The sequence below is a fragment of the Cricetulus griseus genome, chromosome 4, assembly GCF_003668045.3.
Source record: "Cricetulus griseus strain 17A/GY chromosome 4, alternate assembly CriGri-PICRH-1.0, whole genome shotgun sequence".
Taxonomy (NCBI): domain Eukaryota; kingdom Metazoa; phylum Chordata; class Mammalia; order Rodentia; family Cricetidae; genus Cricetulus; species Cricetulus griseus.
Genome location: NC_048597.1, coordinates 141,850,172 through 141,870,361, shown reverse-complemented (window position 1 = coordinate 141,870,361; position 20,190 = coordinate 141,850,172). Strand labels below are relative to the sequence as shown.

The 20,190-nt window shown below is 44.3% G+C and overlaps 1 protein-coding gene across 4 annotated transcripts in view; it reads left to right on the top strand.

Annotated features, from left to right (window-relative positions):
• The first annotated feature begins 6,765 nt into the window (after positions 1-6,765).
• Ntm (neurotrimin) overlaps positions 6,766-20,190 on the top strand; it is a 407,355-nt gene continuing 393,930 nt past the window's right edge. For all 4 annotated transcript variants that reach the window (XM_027411728.2, XM_027411727.2, XM_027411726.2 and 1 more), the window contains exon 1: positions 6,766-6,932. In XM_027411728.2, coding sequence (XP_027267529.1) covers positions 6,766-6,932 — 167 coding nt within the window. The remainder of the gene's footprint in view (positions 6,933-20,190) is intronic.

Genomic DNA, 20,190 nt, shown 5'->3' with positions numbered 1-20,190 from the left:
ACAGGTAACCTCTCTAGAAGGACCATGGGGCTGACAGCTCTGAGGGTTTGGTAGGGTTGGAAGACTAAATGACTTTCTGCAAATGGAGACTGCAGCAAGCTGACCTTGCAGACTCCAAGTGACTTTGCCTGCAGTAGGCATGTAGGGGCAGAGAAGGGTTCAGGAGCACTGGAAGAGGGTTTGAAGGTGTGACTTACTTAGGATGGGCTGGAGGCATCTTCTTCCCCTACATCCTGGATGTTCTCTACCTTTACTTGGGAACAGGAGAGTTCCAAGTTCTTCAACATCTATCAAGAGAAAGCCAGATCTCAAGCATGAGTTGTTTCCCCTATGTTTCTGTGAGCAGGCAGCAGCCATTGGATGGCTAGATATTCAGGGATGAGACAGTGATGTGAAGGGTGGGGTCATTCTTCTTCCAGCTTCAAGTGTGTAGATTGAGGCACTTCCTCTCTCTATCACACCCAAGCATGGTGTTTCTTTTCTTTCTCTGGGATGAGACTCCCTCCTGATGTAAATTCCATGACTGTCTCCAGACCTGGGCTCTGCTCCTGGACTCCTCTGAATGATTTTCTCTGTGTCCTTCCTGACAAGTTCAACACAACCCTTCCAGGTATCACCTGAGAAACACAGGAGAAGCCAGGCTCTGGCCTGAACTTCTGTATCTGTTCACAGAGCCTTATAGCAGCTCCATGTGCTTGGTAATATGAATTCTTCTAGTTTACAAGCAAAGCTGTGTCCCCAGGGTCCCATCCTTATGACAGAGCATGATGATTTGACTTTTGCCATTTCTATTTCCAAAGTCCACAGTCAGTCATTCTTGGTGGATAATATAGACTGAAGAAGTGCATGAGTGCACATATCTTACTGAAGAGGACAGAGCTACCAGGTTTCATACCAAGTTCAGCTGAACACAACCAGACAAGTGGCAGCTTCTGCTCACCTTACTTCTGTTCTTGGATTGGGTAGAGTCTATGAAGTTTGCTTGCCTGCTACAAGGATTCTTCTGTTCTGTATACTTTTCATTTTCCTCAGCAGTAAAGATCTGCTTAGCATCAGCTCCTTATGTAGAGATCTTTCATTTTTGATGTGACTTTCCTTCTTCCATTTCTTTTCTTTTTTTTTTCTTTTTTGTTTTTGTTTTTGTTTTTCAAGACAGGGTTTCTCTGTAGCTTTGGAGGCTGTCCTGGAACTAGCTCTTATAGACCAGGCTGGTCTCGTATTCACAGAGATCCAAAGGCCTCTGCCTCCCAAGGGCTGGGATTAAAGGCAAAGGCCACCACGGCTCAGATGCCTTCTTCCATTTCTTCCTCACAGTGCTCATACTACAAGTGTATTCTTTACTCCGAGAAGATACGCATGCACTGTCTGTCTCTCTTGCTCTGTGTGGGCTTTTCTGACGAGAGGATTTCTGTCACATTATGGTGTCCCTAATGCACTCCTTTCCTCTTAACAAGGACTCTAGAAAGGCCAATATGGTGCCAAGAAATCTGGACAGGCACCACAGGTTGGATTCTTAAGGGGAGTGTAGATTTCAGCCTATTTTCCTTAGCTGAGGGGAGTACAAGTCAGGATTCCCTAGAACTTCAACATCTGTGAATTTCACTGTAACTCATGGCTGCTGAGAAACCCAAGAGCACCAGACTGCTGGTAACTGGAGGGCAAACCGGTGTGTCGTGTGCTTTCCTTCATCTTTCTTTATCTAGTTCTCAACCCAGTCCCTACGCATGCTGGTTCACTGATTGCATCAGATTCAGTGAAATCATTGGACGCCCAGAGATATAATGAGCAGTGTGTGGCTCCCTCCGTGGTTGTCTGTATGGCCCCAGATGAAGCATTAAAAGCCAGTGTTTGCTACTCATCTGTCAACGGTGTCCATAGTTGTGGAATAATGGGAATACGACTGGACCAGCTGTCAGAAGTCCTGAGTTCTTGCCCTGCTTTGCTCATTATTAGCATTCTACCTAAGTTGACCTACTGGGGATCAATCCTTCCTTCCTGAAGTGAAAGGGATGTATTGCATATCTTCCCACACCCTTTCTGACACATCATTCTGTGACTCTATGGGTCTGAGGCTTTACTATGACCTAAATCTTACACAAGAGACAATTTTGCCCCAACTTCTCTAACTCTTGGGACGTGCTCTCTGGAACCTACCCTTTGTATTCTTGACACTTTGATTTTAGCTCATTCAGTTGCCCTCCATAGCTTTTTCCCTTACAATCTCTTTGCTTTGTGTATCCCTTATAAAGTTCTGTGGGTTTCAAAGCCCATGGACAGGCAGCCATGCCCCTGCCTTTTCTTCATCTCCTTCTTCTGGGATCTCTCTTTTTCTGACCTTTTTATTTTTTCTTTTGTGCAGCCCTCTTCCCTTCTTCATGTTGCCCTGTTGCTCTTCCCACTGAAATCCTAACAAACTGGACTGTAGCCCAGATTAGCAGTGATTTTTATTGTGATCTTGTATTCATAGAGGAGCAAAAATAGCATGTATTTTTCCAAAGCCCAGCCCTTCCCTACACCCCTGGAGGCACCTCTTTATCCAGATTTACACTGCTCTTTCTGATTAAATCTTCCAATATCTATTTGATGTCACACCACTCACTAACTGCCCTGCATTTTTCATCTCGCCTGTGCTTCTATTTGAAATCTCTACCAGGAGAGGGGGGCCTTTCGCCTTTGTAGAGAAATTGAGCTGGCATTTCTTAAGCTACTGCTCTTCCTCTGTCTCTTGAATATTGGAAGAGCCAGAGCTCTTTAGCTCACTCTAGCCTTGCTGTAGGTAACATAGAGTAAAACAAAACAAAATCCCAGCTGGGTACCTGTCAATCAGGACTTCTTGTTCAAACCCTAGTTCAGTGTACAGGTGCAGGTATAAGACACCATACACTCCTCTCTGCTTCAGGGTGTGTGTGTGTGTGTGTGTGTGTGTGTGTGTGTGTGTGTGTGAGAGAGAGAGAGAGAGAGAGAGAGAGAGAGAGAGAGAGAGAGAGCTTGAAATGTATTGTCCTAAAGATATTTTTATAACCTGAAGCAATTACAGCTGTCAGTGCCGAGACAAGCTGTGACAAGTTGATTTATGTGTACAGTATATGTATGTGTGTGAGAAAGATGGGAGGAAGGAGAGGGGGATGGGAGGAGGAGAAGGTGGAGGTGGCACTCGTTAGGAGTCTGCTTTCCAGGAGGCAGAGAGGAAGTTGTTTCTATAAAGAACACAAATAATGAAATTGCTCTGACTGTCATCCCTTTTTCATTAACTCAGATATGCTGGGAAAAATAAAATAAATCCAGCAGTTTTTATGAAGCCAGAGACAGGATATAAGATAAGCCACTAAGTGCTGGTTATATTTAGGGATTAGGGGATGGGAAGGCAATTGACATGTGATTTTGATCTTCATCTTTTTAAAGCACTTCAATAGCAGGTTTGAATGAAGCAGACCTGTCTTGTTAATTGTGCGGGTATCTCTGACCTTTGGCCACTTGCTTGACTTTTATTTGTGAATAGAATTTGGATTCCTGGGTCCTCCAAGCAGAGATTATGAGTGGCTTTTCTTTGTTCTCCATGAGGGTTACCTGAGTGCTGATGGGCTTTCTGTGGGGAGCCACCAGGGTGCCACAGGTCAGCATTCCTCCTCAGGGTCAGAGAGAGATGTTCTGCCAGTCTGAGATGAAGTGCATTCAGGCCAATATAGACTGTGTCTCAAGGAGCCTTGGAGGATTACTTTTCTGTCTAGCCATAATAACGAAGCAGTAGCAGGAAAAATGTATTAATAAAGCCTCTTCCATCTTAAATGGTTTTCTAAGTATTTTCCTGTAGAGTTAATCATGTATGTAGGACCCTTGGGACAGGCTGTTGGTTGTCATTATCTCCAATCCTAGATGCAAAACCTAAATGCTCATTTGTACCCACCTGGAATTAGATGCAGGAGACTGAACTAGAATTTGTCATGAAAGGAATCAGCCTCTCTATTCTAGGGCCTGGATCTGCAGGGAAATGACTCCAAAGCCCAATGTGAGTTCCTTTTACTTCCTCATGTCTGGCACTTGTTTCCACCAAGTGTGGCACTTAGGAAGTGGGGTGGTGATAGGACCAGAGGAGGGATAGCGCATAGGTTATTAGGAGTGACACACTGGCTTTCAGGAAAGATTCTTAAACTCATAAGCCTATTAATCAGCAAAAAGAGAAGCTCAAGCCTGCTGTCTGTACTCACGAACAGCTCAACTGAATGAAATAGTTTAATTTACGATTTTCATATTTTCCCACTGAAAAAAAAATGAGACAAAGTAGGCTTTGGGAAAAAAAGAGCCATTTGTTATTGCCATAAGTCAACAACAAGCATTTTTGGTGCTGTATGTCAAAAGGTTCCCTGGTTTCAAAAATAGTGGATGAGTTCCCTGAGACTTTAATATCAGAAAAAGTCACCCGAAGAGACAGTAGGGAATTGGCCTAGTAATGAATTGATGTCAAGCATTTTGACACCTCCAGTGTAAAGTTGCTCAATACTTCGTGGCCCAGCAGTGCTTGGGAAACTATAAAAATAGAAAAACAAGCTCGCTCATCTTCCTTTGTGGCCTTTGAATTTGGCTATCACAAAGCTGACCTCTGACCTCCCCTCCCTCTGGTGTAGCAATGTGGCAGATATTGTGGGAGAAGGGTACTTGTGGATTCTTTCATGCTGTCTACATGGAAACGGCCAGCATTGCTCAGTAGTGTCAATGGTCCCCTGATACCAGAACCCTGTGGTTAATCTTGGCTCTGTAGTCATGTTTTGGTGTCAGTGTTAGATGAGGAAGAGCTCCTCCCCCTTCCCCAGTTATTTCATAGCTTGCTTTTAAAAAATAGTGCCCCAATTGTATGCAATAGAAAGGCCACAGGAACCAAACAAAACCATCCTATCCTTCCCCCAATTCCCAGGATCAATTTAAGTCATTATTGGAAGCTCAGGACTGGAAGTCCCTGAGAAAGGAGCCTATTGGTGTTGCCCTCACTGTTCCTACCGATCCACTCTGTTCTCTGCACAGGGACTAGGCATGGTCCATCAGAACTAGGGTGAAGGGAGAAACATGATGTAGGCACAGAGGAACCAGCAGCAGACAGAGAAGTCACAGAACCTGAGGCATACCCAATCTTTCCTTGGGCTTCAAAGATGTAAAAAACGCCACACCTCTTGGAGATGAAATAAGGTATGCCAGAGTGTGAACCCAGAACCCTGAGACTCTTCCTTAGAAACCAGGCAGTGGCCCGTGCCAGTTTTCCTTTTACCCGGCAGCATACTCAGTGTCTGGGGTGGGGGTGGGGGTTGAGAAAGGCAGTGTTGCACTTGACCAACATTTTAATGGGATTTTGCTCATTGCACCCACCAAGACGCTTTTGGAATTTCCACATTTAATTTTTACATGGACAATCTCTTTAGAATGGTTGTGTTTAGTCTATGGGGTTTTAAGGAGCTTTTAGGGGTGGGTGGAGTGCAGAGGGGTAGTGTAACGTTGAATAAAAATGAGACTATTTAAAGCATCCTCCTATAACACTCTACTCTAAATGCTGATAGAATTAATTTGACCATTTTAAAGGTGCATATATGCATGCTGCAGGCTCTTCTCTTCCTAGTTAGTTTGTGACCCTTATTAAGATGTCTAGGGCTTATTAAGACCTCACTGTAACTTTGTCTTCTTAATTGCGAAGAGCTTGCTCTTTAAGTCCAGAAATGGTTAAACCAGTGGCCAGAGGTGGTGCACCGCCCTGCCCTGGCCCGGCGCAGCGGGGGTTAAGGTGGGCTCCCGCGCCCCGCACCCGTCGGGATGAGCGCGCAGTCCGTGCCACCCGCCTGCTGGATTGCTTGGAGTCGGCACCGAGAGAAAGTGGCGGTCAGGGATGGAGCTGCTGCCATGACAACCCCGGCGGTCGGGGCCCGCGCGCGTCGGGGCTGCTCCCGGGAGGAAGGCGGCGCGGAGGCCGGGGGCGGCCGCTGAGCGTGGCGTCCGCGGCTCCTGTGCCGACTGCGCTTCGCCTTCTGCAGCGAACCAGAGAGCAGGCGAGGGACCACCACGGTCCGCCCTGCTTGGCTGCTCGAGCCTCTGCTGCTCTGCAGAGACTACAGCCCAGGCTGCGGCGCGCATCTGGGCTCCGAGGAAGTTGACCGAGGCTCTGCGGCAGGATTTCGGAGTCCGGATTGCTCGAAGCCGGCTTAGCAGTAGCCTCCTGGCACCATCCCTACCGCCTCTTGCGTGCTCTACTTTCCATCTGCTATTGTTCCAGATTGTTTCTGGCGGTGAGCCTTGCTCTGAAACTTAAGAAAGTGCTGGATTTCCCCTTGTTCGACTGAGGAATCGCAGACCACATCTGGGTAGCTGGATGCAACCCAGCCACAGCCCTGTTGGATACCAAAGTGCTTACTCCTGTCCAAAGTGCCATGCCTGAACTGCTACAGGGAAGAGGCAGCTCCTGAGACCCGCACCTGTGCGCTTGCTTGCTTGCCTTGCGCTTCTCCTTCCTGTCCACCTTCCTGGACACAGGCAGCACGGAGAAAGTCTGCCTCGGATGTGTGCGGTGGAAACTGGTTCTTGGAGGCTGGCGAGCTGAGGCTGGATTTGAGGGAGGAATATTAGACTTGGAGGAGTCTGCGCGCTTTCCACCTCCCAGTGCAACTCGCGGTCGCAGCTAGTTCATCGCAGGGTCCCCGCGCTCACTCCCCACCCCACCCACTTCCTGTGCTCGCCCGGGGGGCGTGTGCGTGCCGCTGCCGGAGTTCTGGGAAGTTGTGGCTTTCGAGAATGGGGGTCTGTGGGTACCTGTTCCTGCCCTGGAAGTGCCTCGTGGTCGTGTCTCTCAGGCTGCTGTTCCTTGTACCCACAGGAGTGCCGGTGCGCAGCGGAGATGCCACCTTTCCCAAAGCTATGGACAACGTGACGGTCAGGCAGGGGGAGAGCGCCACCCTCAGGTAGGGAACTGCCATTCTACGAAATAATGATTTGTTTGGGCTGAGGGGACAGGGGTAGGGGGTGCGGGTGTGTGCACTGGAGCAAGCCAGGGCTAGTGGAGAGGTCGCTAGTTCCCTGCGCTGCACAATTCTTGAATGAGCTGGCTGCTCTGCCAAGGAATGTGGCAATCACAGAGCAGTGCCAGGGGAGATCTGCGTTTCCCAAACCTAGCTTCTTAGACTCAGGGGTTTGTTAAAGGTGAGGGATAGCTGTCTCACTTTGAGGTCAGTGGTCCTGATACTGCCTGTTCCTGAGCCTGATGGCTATGGTGACCTGGGACTTGCCTGAGACTCAGCATGGATGATCTCTCTGAAGTTAATGAGTCCCAAAGCAGGGACATGGTTTGGTGGGGATGCCCCCACTCTACCCGTGCCACTGGCAGTTGCCACCAGGGACCGGATTCCACAAAACCTCTTTTCCTGAGCCTGGTTTTAACAATGTTTTTCTGGGATGTCTGGATTCCATGAGATGGTGGGCAGAGGCAGATGAGGTCTCCTGTCTGAACATGGCCTTTGGATGCTAGCACCATGCCCTCTGATTTATCTGTGTAAAATGCCATTGACAGGAGTGAGCTATGTTCTATTTGTTCTATCTACCAAATCAGTATGTGCAAAACTTGGCACCCCCCCCAAAAAAAAAACCCTAGACTTTAGTGTTGTGTAGGGTCAGGGATGATTTCTAGGACTGAGGATTGCAAGACCTGGGAAGGAGGAGAAGAATCTTGGCTACGTTTTGTGTTAAGTGGGGCAAGACTGTCTCTCTTGTTACCTTGCTATTAAAGCACTGACTCCCTCACTAGCGTTGATAAAACCACACCTCTCACAGGAGGGCTACACTCTGGATGATTTTAATAGGAGATTTTCCTCTCTGGAATTTTTAAGAGACCAAAAATCCTTCGCACCTCCCTTTGCCTTAATGTGTCCTCTTTAATAAAGTTTTCAAAACTGGTCCATTGAACTGACCATAGGAGACAGGACACTATTTTTATCCCCTGACATGGAGATTTTTGGGAAATTAACCTTGGCTTTGGTGCCAGATGTGTTGGACCCATTGTGTTCTGAGACTGAGCTGTATGCATGATACCTACAGGACAGAAAGTGTTGGGGAGGGAGTGCTGGCAATACAGAGTTGAATTGTGAGGGCATTGTCAAAAACACATGTGATTTAAGGAGCCACGCAAGACTGCAAACATCCCAAGATCCTTTGTCTTTGGAGACCTAACCATCATAGCTCCAATGAACTCCTGGTCGTTCAATGATACATGAATGAACTCTTCAGGGAATATTTCAGGTTAAGCTAAACTGCCCAGTTGCCCCCTCTCTGAAATGACTGGGTGTTTGCTTTATGTAGGGACTTCATAGGATTTGTAACTATGCAGATTTCAGACCATTTCAATAGAAAAAGAATCCCAAACCTCTAAAACAATGTAGTCAAGAAAATTTAGTGCTCTCTAGATGGCTTCTTTGACCCTGACCCTTGGCTACAGGAAGCAGACCCCCAGGGGCAAAATAGAGATACTATGTATGGGGATTAATTTAGATACAAATAGATCCCCCCCAAACACACTCAGAAGAGAGAAAAGAAGCTAGTGAGTGCCCTAGGGGTTTGAAGATATAAGTAGACAATAGGTCTTGACAGTGACTCTCACATTCACACAAGGGGGTTAGAGTGGCCCAAAATGTCATCCCAGGAAGGCAATAGCCCTGTGGCTTAGGAGATTCTGGCTTTTTCAGAGAATTGCTGCATCTAGCAGGTGCCAGGGCCTGACACTTTTTTCTAACAGACATTATTGTGTATTGGCTCCTTTGCTCTCACTTTTCACCCTCACCTTAGTCTCTTTCAGATCCCAATGTTAGTTTGCATTTTCACACAGACTCTCCACACAGAGGTCTTGTTTGAATACAGAAGGAAGTAGGAAGATATGGCATGGCTGTGCCTGTGTACCTCAGGATTGGTCACAACCTAACCTTGCATAAAAGCTCCATCCAGTCCCCTGCTATACTGTGTCAGCCACAAAGGGCTTCATGTCTTTGTAACATTCAGGAGGGTGGCCCTTTCAGTGTTTGGAACCTTAAAAGCTAGGGATTAGATGAACCAGGGTGTGAACGATACAAGGCATTGGCCATGGCCATGATTTGTGGTCAGAACTGGCACCAGGTGTAACAGGCAAGCTGTATGTGTGCCACCCATGCCCCCTTGGGTGTTTCCTCATTCTTCTCAGATTGTATTGCCCTCGACCATGGAAGGGCTTCCTTGTTGAGGGTGAACTTTTGGGAGTGGAAGCGCTGAATTCTTAGACACTTTCCCTGCCTTTTCTTGTTCTGTCTTGGAAAGTCGCATGTAGTGATTTTAGGTTGCATTATTTTGTTTATACAAAAATTGCTAAATTTGCATCTCACTTGTTTATAAGTTGCAACCATCTAATGGTTCATGATTCTATTGTTGTTTCTTTTAAATTGTACACGAAATGGAACTGGTTTCTTCCCTTGCCTATCAACAAGTAGGGAGGCTGAAGCACCTCTGCTAACATGGAAGGCCACCCAGGTGTCCTTGCAGTAAGACTGCAGTTCCCTTCATGACCAGCAGAGGACTTTCTGCTCTAGTTTCCTTTTATTCTGCTTTGTTCTCACCAGTATCATCTTTGAGATCTTTTGTAGTCCCTAAAGATTAAGTGTTTCAGTGATAAATTCTACTTTGAAGAAACCTTGAAAGTTTATTTTACTTTCTCTGATTATCTGAGATGATCTTTGTGGAGCTATTGGGAAACAATGGTGTACAGAGTTTCAGGCATTTGCAGTCTCCCACTGTTTCTGCTCTCCCTTTGATGTTTTTTTTTTTTTTTTTTTATGAATGGTGAGATCACATGACACAGAATGCGTAACTATATAGTCCTGGCTTGTTGAGTTGTCACAGTGCATCAGGGAATACCAAAGTGCTGTATATAATATCTCAACCTCCAACATTGTAAGTGAATTCTAATAATAATTATTATGTAGTTGCTATTATTATCACATTTTACAGATGGGAAAACTGAGGCATTGGCATGAAGAATTATCCTCACTTGGGCCTGGGGATATGGCTCAATTGATAGAGTGCTTGCTTAGCTCATATGAATCCCTGGTTGGATCCCTACTATAGCCCCTCATCTCACAGAAAAACAAAAAAACAAACAAACAAAAAACCAAAACATTACTTGATGAAGGTGTAATAGATAGGAAGTTTTGAAGTGGGGCTAGCAGGAGGCACCAGTACTTGATGTTAATACATTGAATTGTAGTATCATTTATTGATCAGCCACTGTATGGTACTATGAACTAAATGTTCAGAGTAACAGTTAATCCCTTCACTCTCTGAGATTCATTAGGTTATCTCTCATTCTACAGATGAAGGCGTTGAGACTCAAAGGGCTGCATTTATTTGAACTCACACCAGTAGCAAGTGACAGAGGTAGAATGTTGTTTCAGAGTGATTTAAGTAGATCTCGGACATCAAGATTTCCCAAGATTTATCAGGGCCCAAGAATTCTGTCTCCCTACTTCCCCAGTGGTGTTTAATGTCTGCCATCCTTTCCTCTTTTGTACTGTAGTTTAATTGCCTTTCTAATTGGGCTGAGCTCATTCTGGGAGAGCAATGATCACACCTTTTAACTTCACCAGTGCCCTGGACAATATGAAGACAAAACAAAACTCTCTTTTGCTCCTTATCCTATTTTTCTATCACTTTAATTTATAACTTAGCAATGATCAAAGAACAAAGATGTATTGCATGGTTCCTTCAGGAAGGGCATCAAGCCAGGTGCTGAAGTATGTCGAAAAAGATGGAGGCCTGAACTTGGCTCTCAGAAGACCTGGCTGTAACCTCCAAAGCTAGCCTGTGAAGAAGACAATCAAGATTAACACATAGGGCTAGGGTGACAAGCTGGGTGGGTCTGAGCGGAGTGCCCTCTGATGGAAGTAGGCTTTCAGTGGTTAGGACATAGAACTAGTAGTATTAGAAAGTAGAGGCAGTGGTGGCACATGCCTTTAATCCCAGCACTGGGGAGGCAGAGGCAGGTAGATCTCTTAGTTTTAGGCCAGCTTGGTCTACAGAGAATTCAAGGATATCCAGGGCTACACAGAGAAACCCTGTCTTGAAAAGCAAGCAAACAAACAGTGTAGAGGCAATATCAAGCAGCTCAGAAACTGAGATGGTTACTGGGCAGATGAAGCCCAGGTGCAGACCTTCACTAAACATCAGGATGTCATTCAGTGATTTCTGCCTAGGGAGAAACCTGGTTCAGGCATTCCACAAAGAAAGCAGCCACTACAAAAGTGAATTATTTCCAGGGTGCGGAGCAAGTCAGAGGCTGAATCTCTTCTCTGTCTTGTGTCTAGAAGTACAGTGACTGAACCATGTTGTTTTTCTTGGACAAGGTAAAAATAAATTGTCTAAGTTAATGTGCATGATCAAGGCTGAGTTTCGATATAGCAACTCCAATGTAACACAGAAGATTGGGGTAGATCTAGAGAATCTCCTTCCAGATTTAGGAAATTGGGTTCTTTATGGGTCTGTTAGTCCTTGAAGATACTCTGAGGGCCTTGGAAGGTAAAACTGTACCTTCTTTGGGTTTTATTCACAATTTTTAAGCACATGACTTGACCCATGGAGCTTACTTTTGGTCATCCCTCCTACTAGGAACAACACTATCCAGATTGCTGCAGCCATAGTTATTTCTGGTTTGGACCCAAGTACAGATGAAATACCCCAACTGAAGCCTTTGCTGACACCCAAATCAATTTAGGCCTCTTACCACTTATACCAGTCAATATCAGCTTCTCACAGTGGGTGCTTCTCAGGAGCACTCATCCCTGCTTGAAGCCATCCCATTCATGTGTTTAGTTACCATGCGGTCTGCCTTTCTCACCTGGACAGTGAATTCCCTGGGATAGGTGTACACCCTCTGGCTTATTCAGCATATTCACTCCCCAGCGTCTCTTCTACCGGAAGTGACCAAAACACAAACTGTAGGGATGAGTGAAGAAATGTGTGTTTGAAGTTTACTCCCTTCTCCCCTTGAATGTCTCTCTTTACCTTGCCATCTTGTATTGTCCTTGCCCTGGGATGTCTTTGATGCAGCTTTATAGCTGCCCTGGTAATGTGTGGTGTGGGGCAGTTTCAGACAAGGTGCTGTGTGCAGATTCCAAACACATGTTATTTATTGACCTGGTGTCTTCCTGAGTTCCACACAGATGGGCTGTGTTGGGAGTTTGCTCCTTATTTGCTAGCTGTGTGCTTCCTTCTCTGGCAGGTCATTTTACTACCCAATTTTGAAGAAATGTTCTTAATGACATGTCATGTGTACTTCAGAGAAAGTAGTCTACTTAAGATGAGGAGGGGGGCAGAAAAGCATCTCCTTCCTATCTTCTATTTTTAGAGTCCCCTGGTAGCAGTTGTCTCCGTGGTGGAACTATTGGTCCCTGCTTATGGCATCACTCCTTCCCTATAGCAATGCCATCCAGAAGCATGCACTGGGCTTGTTTCTGTGCCTCCCGTCACAGTTGCTGACTGAGCTCCCCTCAGGGGCTGGTCAGCATTCATCCTGTGGACTGTGGCTCTGAGCAGCATGGGCAGATGGGCCTGTGCAGGGAGGTTCATTAAGGAGTCAGAAAGCAAAATGGGAATCATGAAAATTCCAGCAACTATGGGACAGAAGCGGTGGGAGTGTGCCAGTTCTTACTGGAACCCAAAACTGCATGCAGAGGGACAACACAGTTTCCTGGTACCCCTTCCTTTCCTCAGAGGTGTGCTTCAGCAATTGTTATTCTTTCCCTGTTAGGCCCACACAATGAAGTTTGGAAAGATTACAGACCATGAAGTTCAGCCACATAGTTTTAAGTGTAAGGGGGGCAATGACAATCAGACTTGCTCCAAGGTGAGAAAGGTGGCATCCAGCATCAGCTCCATTCCTCGGCTATGAGCTCAGTAGCCTGTATGTGCCTAAAGGAAGGGGGGATTTGCCCACTAAATACCAAACCATTCTGCAGACCTACTAGGCATGCTCTGATTCAATTGGCTGCCATTTGTCACCACATTCTTGGTTCTCACCTAACTCTGCTTTCTTTGGACCAAAGCATGTGTTATTACACTAAGGTTCAGACTCAGTGCCACACATGCCTGTTTCCTCTCTGTTAAGCCTTGTTCTGAGGATTTTCTCATCCAAATCACAGGAGATACAGTTCTTATTCTGATTTTATAGACTGAGAAACAAAAGGGAGCATTTCCTCCAGACCACAGGATCAGATAGTAGACACCTGGGCCTGGCTTTTAGGCCCTTTCTCTTTAGGCTGGAGAGCTGGCCTCATCTTATCTCTCTTTTCTTCTATCCAAGTTCCTCTGCTACCAAGGACCTAGGGAACTTGTTTGCTCTCCCTTGTGTCACACATAGCTCAGCTCCATTCTTGATGAGCTTTGGCCATAGGTCCAGGGAGTGTGAGGGATTTATGTGGCATGTAGCACAAACACACAGACACCTATTCTGTCTTAGTAGGATCCTTCTCAGAATCACAGGGCTGACTTGTTTCATTCAGAGGAAACTTTACCCTAGGTTCTACCATTAATCCTTTGCTTCAGACATCAGCAGTCTTGGCTTCTCACACAGAGGTCACAATTCCTCAAATATCTCTGAGCACTTTCCCAAAGTGGGACACCAAACAATTCCAGGTAGACTCAATTCTATAAGGATGCCACAAGCCAGTGCAACTGAATGTTAGGTGGTTGAGGTCCAATGGGAAGGGCCTGGCTCTACCATTTTGTTTGTTTCTCTTATATGTGGAACAGGACCATTCACATTTCTTCTAGTGTATTGAAAAAGCATAAAACTAATCGATGTTGACATGTATCTACTCTTTAGGGCTGAACATTCCACTAAAGTAATTTCACTTCCCAAGGAACAGGAAAGTTTGTGAATTTCCATCGTATAATTGATGACCAGGAAAATCAGTAGACAATGCCATCAATACCATATTTATCTGTCTGCATGTAGAAATGCATATAGGTGGTCTAAAACTGTTTTTATAACATAAAAATTTTATTGGATTTAAGAAGCATTTTCAGATTTTTCATGTGCACAACAAGAGGAGGTAAAAGAGAAGTCTAATTGAATGACAGCTGGTGGAGACAAAGGTCTCTGACACAGAATACTAACCAACTTATACTCCACCAGGCATGTACTAGGGGGCAGAGGAGTGCATTAGAAGGAAACTGAACTTGGAATCAGGAACTTAAGCAAGCATCATCCTGGTGTAAGCATCTTATCAGTGTGATTTTAGGATTACAGACAAAAATAATTCATCTCTTTGTTTGAAGAGAATGGTTGCTAGACACTCCATGGTGTTGATTTGGGTGAAAATAAAGAAATGCATTGTTGGAATTTTTTTGCTGATTGGAAAAACTTGCAGTTTCCCCATGGTCTGGCAGCTTATCTTCAGGGCTTGGCAACATGGGACTTCTTCCCTCCCCAACAGAACTTCCTGCCTATACCTGCCTTTATCTGGAGAATGGCCCTGGGCCTGGAGGACTAACCTTACCTGAAAGCTGTCTCTAAGCTTGATTCTTTGTCTTTAGCTTGACCCTTGGCATAGATTCCTTCTAAAAAGACTTGTGCTAGGAGCTCTGCTATAGGAACCTATTGCCACATACAAAGCCTTGTGATAGGAGTGTGCCACTTAATGCAAATTAGGGCTTGTCCCCAGGATCTCCAACCCTATACATTCCTTATACTCTGGAATAAAGTTGACCTTTCACCAAAAACAGTGTCCTGGAGGGCTATCTCTATTCATGCTCATGGGCAACATACAGAGCTTCTGCCCCTTTGCCCACTTGGACTGATGACCAAGGCCGAGAGGAAAAAAAGGATCCCACACTGCACAACCTTTAATGTAATCTATTTTATATATATATATATATATATATATATATATATATATGTGTGTGTGTGTGTGTGTGTGTGTGTGTGTGTGTGTGTGTATAACATCCATACATTTTATCCTATTCTTGTTATAAACCACTGTAACTCCAATATTCATGTCACTACACTTCGACGATAGATTTACTTTATTTACTTCTAAATTGTTATAAAATTATAAATCCTGCATTGTCCACTCATAATCATCTGTAGTTGTGTGTGTGTGTGTGTGTGTGTGTGTGTGTGTGTGTGTGTGTGTGCATGATTTCTCAAACACCTTTGCTTTGATCTATGAATCTTCTTAGGTTCCCATCATTTCTTGAGACTTTTATTTTTGAAAGGAAGTGAGAAGAAAGGTATTCCTTCATTTTTCCTAACAAGATTGTTGCATAGCAAGTTGTGACAGTTCATGGTTCTGAAGATGAATTTCTCACTAAACAAAGTGGTCTAGAATGTTTTATGAAGTAGGTTATCAGAAATTCATGGACAGATTCAGGCTGGGTGGACCTCTGTCCTTGGATGATTGGTCTCTTTGATAATATGATGGAGAAGGGCAGTAAGATGGGGTGGGATGCCATGTAGCAGGGGATCTTCTGGTATGTAGATCTTCAACAGTGTCAGAAGTTCTTTTGGCTGCCTCTGATACCTCCTTGTAATTGGAAGGCAGGCCCAGAGCTTTCATGGTGGAGATATAAACCTGCATTTGGTCATTTTCTTTAGGGTGGAGAAAAGTCTGGGATGCTCCTACTATTTAAAAATGATCTTGGAATTCACCAATGGGATCAAGAAAGCCCTTTCTTCCAAAGCCAGTGGCAAAAGATGTAAATTAGTTTAAATGTAAAGAGCTATTATGAATTACAGCTTCCATCATTTATGATCTGTTTGTCAAAAATCATTCATTCACATGGCTGAGTTGTTTAGATTTGTTTTGGAGTGTTTGGCCAATTTTCTGTCTTGTCAGAGTGAAATGTTTTGGCTTAGAAAGCTTTTGGGGGTGAGCTTTGTCTTGTAAAATGAACATATGAATTAATCTTAGAACTTGATGATGGATTTAAAAAAATAATAGAATTTTAATGAAAACAGCATCAACCAACATACTGATAGAAAATCATAAAACTGAAATCAACCTTCAGACAAAGCTTTGTTGGCCCCATGGAGGCAAAGGAAGATGTGTTTGTATGAAAGTAATTTCTTATCTTCTCTGGATTTTAGACAAACCATAATGTAATAGATGAGTGAAAAAATGCTCTCATACTCAGAAAAAATCATCTTTTCACAAATTTACCCATCAGGAGAGATCAATCTAAAACGATTGTAGTCATACCAGAACTTACATGTAAGAAAGGAAATAAATGCGAATTATTTCTAATTGAGTGCTGTTGCTATTGTAAGTGGCCACTATAATAAGGAGTACTATGGGGCTGTAAGGAGAGCAATGCCTCTCTGCCCACCAAAACAAACAAACTAGAAAATAAAGAAATAAATGTTTCTTGTACCTTATATATGATCATATTTGGAAATAGGCTTGAATATTCTTTATCCAAGATGCCTGAGACTTATATTTAAGATTTGTATTTTTAATAATGTGCTTGTTTGTTTTTTTAATTATACAATCACATGATGAGTTGGCTTGGGGATGAGGATAATCATCCTGTTCATAGGAATTTCTTATACGTTTCACATATGTCCTGTGTACATATCCTGGAAGTAATTTTATATAGTATTTAAAATAATTTTGTGGAAGACACTATGTTCTTGGTATGGAGTTTTCTGCTTCTATTATGCTGGTGCTTATAGAGTAAGAATTGGTGGTTCTTTGAACTTTTGGACTAAGGGATGCTTCATCTGTGATGAACCAAGAAGAAGTTATACTACTGTCAAATGGTCCCCTGAGCCAATACATCCAGTACACACATGAAATGATAACACAGAGATATAAAGGACACAAACAAAGAATGTTATGTGATGGAGAAGACAGAGGTTGGGGTGATATACTTTGAAGACAAGGAATTCTACAGAATTAGTAATAAAGGGTGAGAACAGACCATGAAGAATCTTGCATGTGAGTTTCCAAGTGATGTAGCCTTGTCACTCTCAGGGTCTCAGGCTTCCAGCCTCCAGAAGTGTGAGACTATAATTCGTACTGATTGTAACTTTTGGTTTGCTTCTCCATTATGACAGCCCTACAGCACTGTAAAGAAAGGCCTTTGTTAAGTAATAGCAGTCAGAGTGGGCTCCCTCTCTCTTAAAGACCACCAGAATGAAGTCATTTCTGCGTTTGGTTATATTATGATAAAAGCTCTCAACCATGAGCCAGCCACTTGTCACCTCCAGATTCTTACCATGGTACTCTTCTATATCTGAAACTTGAAGACTGGTGCATGCCTATTTCTAATCCCACAAACCTTTCTACTTTGTGGGCTTCATGATCTGCCATAAGCAAAATCTGCCACCCTCAGTATTTTCTTTGATACTCTCACACCCCCTATTTTGGGTGGAAAGTAGCTTTTTTGGAATATTTCTACCCCTCAATTCATCTCATGCCTACTTTTCCCTCCATGTCCTACTTTTGTGATGGGACCTGAAAGATGAATAAATGCCTTTTTTGATGCTCACTGTGGCTTCTGTTTTTGTTTTTGTTTTTTTTTTCTGCTCATCTTCCTCAAAACTTGCAGTGGTGACAAAACAGATACCACAAAGCCATATGGACCACTTCCCTTCCAGCTACAGCCAATCACTCCCCATCCTGACCACACCCTTCCCTCTGAACTAACTACACTGTCCCACTATGAACCAGCGGATTCCCCTTTTAAGAGACATTGAGATTGTATGCCTCCCTCATGCTCTTGATCAGCACCCATTCCCCACTCAACTCATCCCCAACTTTCACTAACTGCCTGCTCTCCATCAGTCCCAGTCCTGGGAACTGTCAACACTAAGTGCTTATCTGTCATCTAGTTGTTCGGGCCAGAAACCTAGCAGCTATTTTATTTTATTTTCCTGTCTTATGCTGTGTTTAATATGCTGAGTTGCCAAACTCAGCTTATCTTCACTTTTAATGATTTCCTGAATCAGACCATATTTCACCATTTGAATGAACCCCCAGATCATAGTCAACATCCTTACTACTAAGGTATTTGGTAACATTGCCTCTGATTTTTGGTTTTGCTCCTCTTTTTAAAAGATATTTATCTGTTTTTATTTTATGTATATGGATGTTTTTCATGTACTTATCTATGTGTACCACATGCCTGCTGTGTCTGAGGAAGCCAGAAGAGGTATTGGATCCTCTGGAGCTGGAGTTACAGACAGTTGTGAGCTGCCTTGTGGGTTCTGGGAATCCAACTTGGGTCCTTAGAAGAATAGCCAAGTGGCTCTTATCCACTGAGCCATCTCTCCAGCTCTTATCTGCTTGTGTTATTAAAGAGCCCTTGCCCAGTTAGAAGCCTCTTGCTCATCATTTTGAGAACATAAATTATGTTGCATGACTGTATTTCGAACCCTGCTTTGGTCCAATTATCCTTGGAATGAAATGCAAACACCTTGGTACTGTGAGAGCATTTGAATCACCGGGAGCCCATCTTTGCTGCCTCCCCAGGACAGTGGCATACTGAGCTTCTCTTGTTCTGGGATCCAAGTCTGCTCTCTCTGCTAGGACCTGCTGTGGAAATGTGTGACCACAGCCCTCCCGGAAGTTGCGTGTCCTTTCCAGTGACACATCCTCCAGGCAACACTGTCTGCAATAGCTATTTCCAGTCCCTCCTCGTTCTGCTCCCTTCTGTATCTGGAATTTTCTTCATAGCCTTAAGAGAGACCTGTTATTTGTTTATCTGTTACTTGTTTATTGTCTCTTTCCCTAAAATGTAAGATCCACCAGGCCAGTGAGTTTATTGCTCTCATTCATAGTGACTGAATTACTGCTGGGACAGAAAATATATTAAAGGATATTCGTAGAGTGAATGAAACATTTATTAGGAGTAATAGTAGGCTATTAACAGTGAAAATTTTGTTTGTCTTTTTCTAAGAAGAGGCAAGTCTGTACTTTCATGGGCTTAGGTGTTACTAAACTGTTCATATACAGGTGGGTGATGCTGTTGGATTTGCTTCTAGGTCACAGAGTGGAATGCGATGTTGAGAAAGAAATTTCCTGGGCAGTGGGAAATGGGACACACTTCATAAAGCCAGGATGTGTGGAATCTAAAGGGCCCTAAATATCCACTTTTACAAGGAGTTTTATAGAAAATCTAATAAATGCTGGGAAATAAGGATTATTTTCTAGCCTGAGGCCTACAAAAATGGAAGGGGGACAAGGAAGTGGCATGGAGAAGGAAGGCAAACTGTGAGCCTGGAATTTAACCAAGTATTTAGTGCCCATTATTTTAGTTTCAGGCATCATTTCTCTGTGTAGTCCTGGCAGCCCTGAAACTCACTCTGTAGATCATGTTGGACTCTAACTCAGAGATTCACCTGCCTCTGCCTCCTGAGTGCTGGAAATAAAGACCTGCACCACCTGCCTGGCAAGCCTGCTTTCTTAAATAACTGCTGCCTGGGGCTGTGGAGGATACAGCAGGGGATAGACACAAAAGCTTTCCCAGGTTCAAATCCTGGCTCAGCCACCCAGGTCTATGATCTCTGGGATACTAACTCACTAAGCTGTGACTCAGTTTGCCATCATTTAAGGGATCTAGTAATAGTTGCACCAAGACACCAATACAGTGTGAAGTACTCAGAACAATGGGTGGCACTCTCTGTGGCTGATACAGTCGGTACAGTACACCGGCAATGCCTAGTGTGAACTGTCTCTGGACAGACTCATATACTTGCATGCCATCCATCTGCAGAAGGCAGAGGGCACAGAGGATTGGGCAGGATCAGACACTGCCGCAGTCTAACTGCATATCATCTTGGTGGTGCAATTGCTTCTGGAAAATCTATGTGAAATTCATCACTTTGGGACTGACTGGTTCCTCAGGGACAAGGAGACCTGGGCTTTGGGTGGACCTTGGCTCTGTCACAACTCACCATGAGATGCTGCTAAGAAAATCAGTTCTCCTAGACCTCAGCTCCCTGCTGGAATAGCAAGGCAGGCACGTCCCATCCTGCTTGTTTCACTACTTTTTTTTTCTTAAAAAAGACTTCTAGAGCCGAGCGGTGGTGGCTCACACCTTTAATTCCAGCATTCGGGAGGCAGAGGCAGAGGCACAGGCAGAGGATCTCTGTGAGTTTGAGACCAGCCTGGTCTACAAGAGCTAGTTCCAGGACAGCCTCCAAAGCCA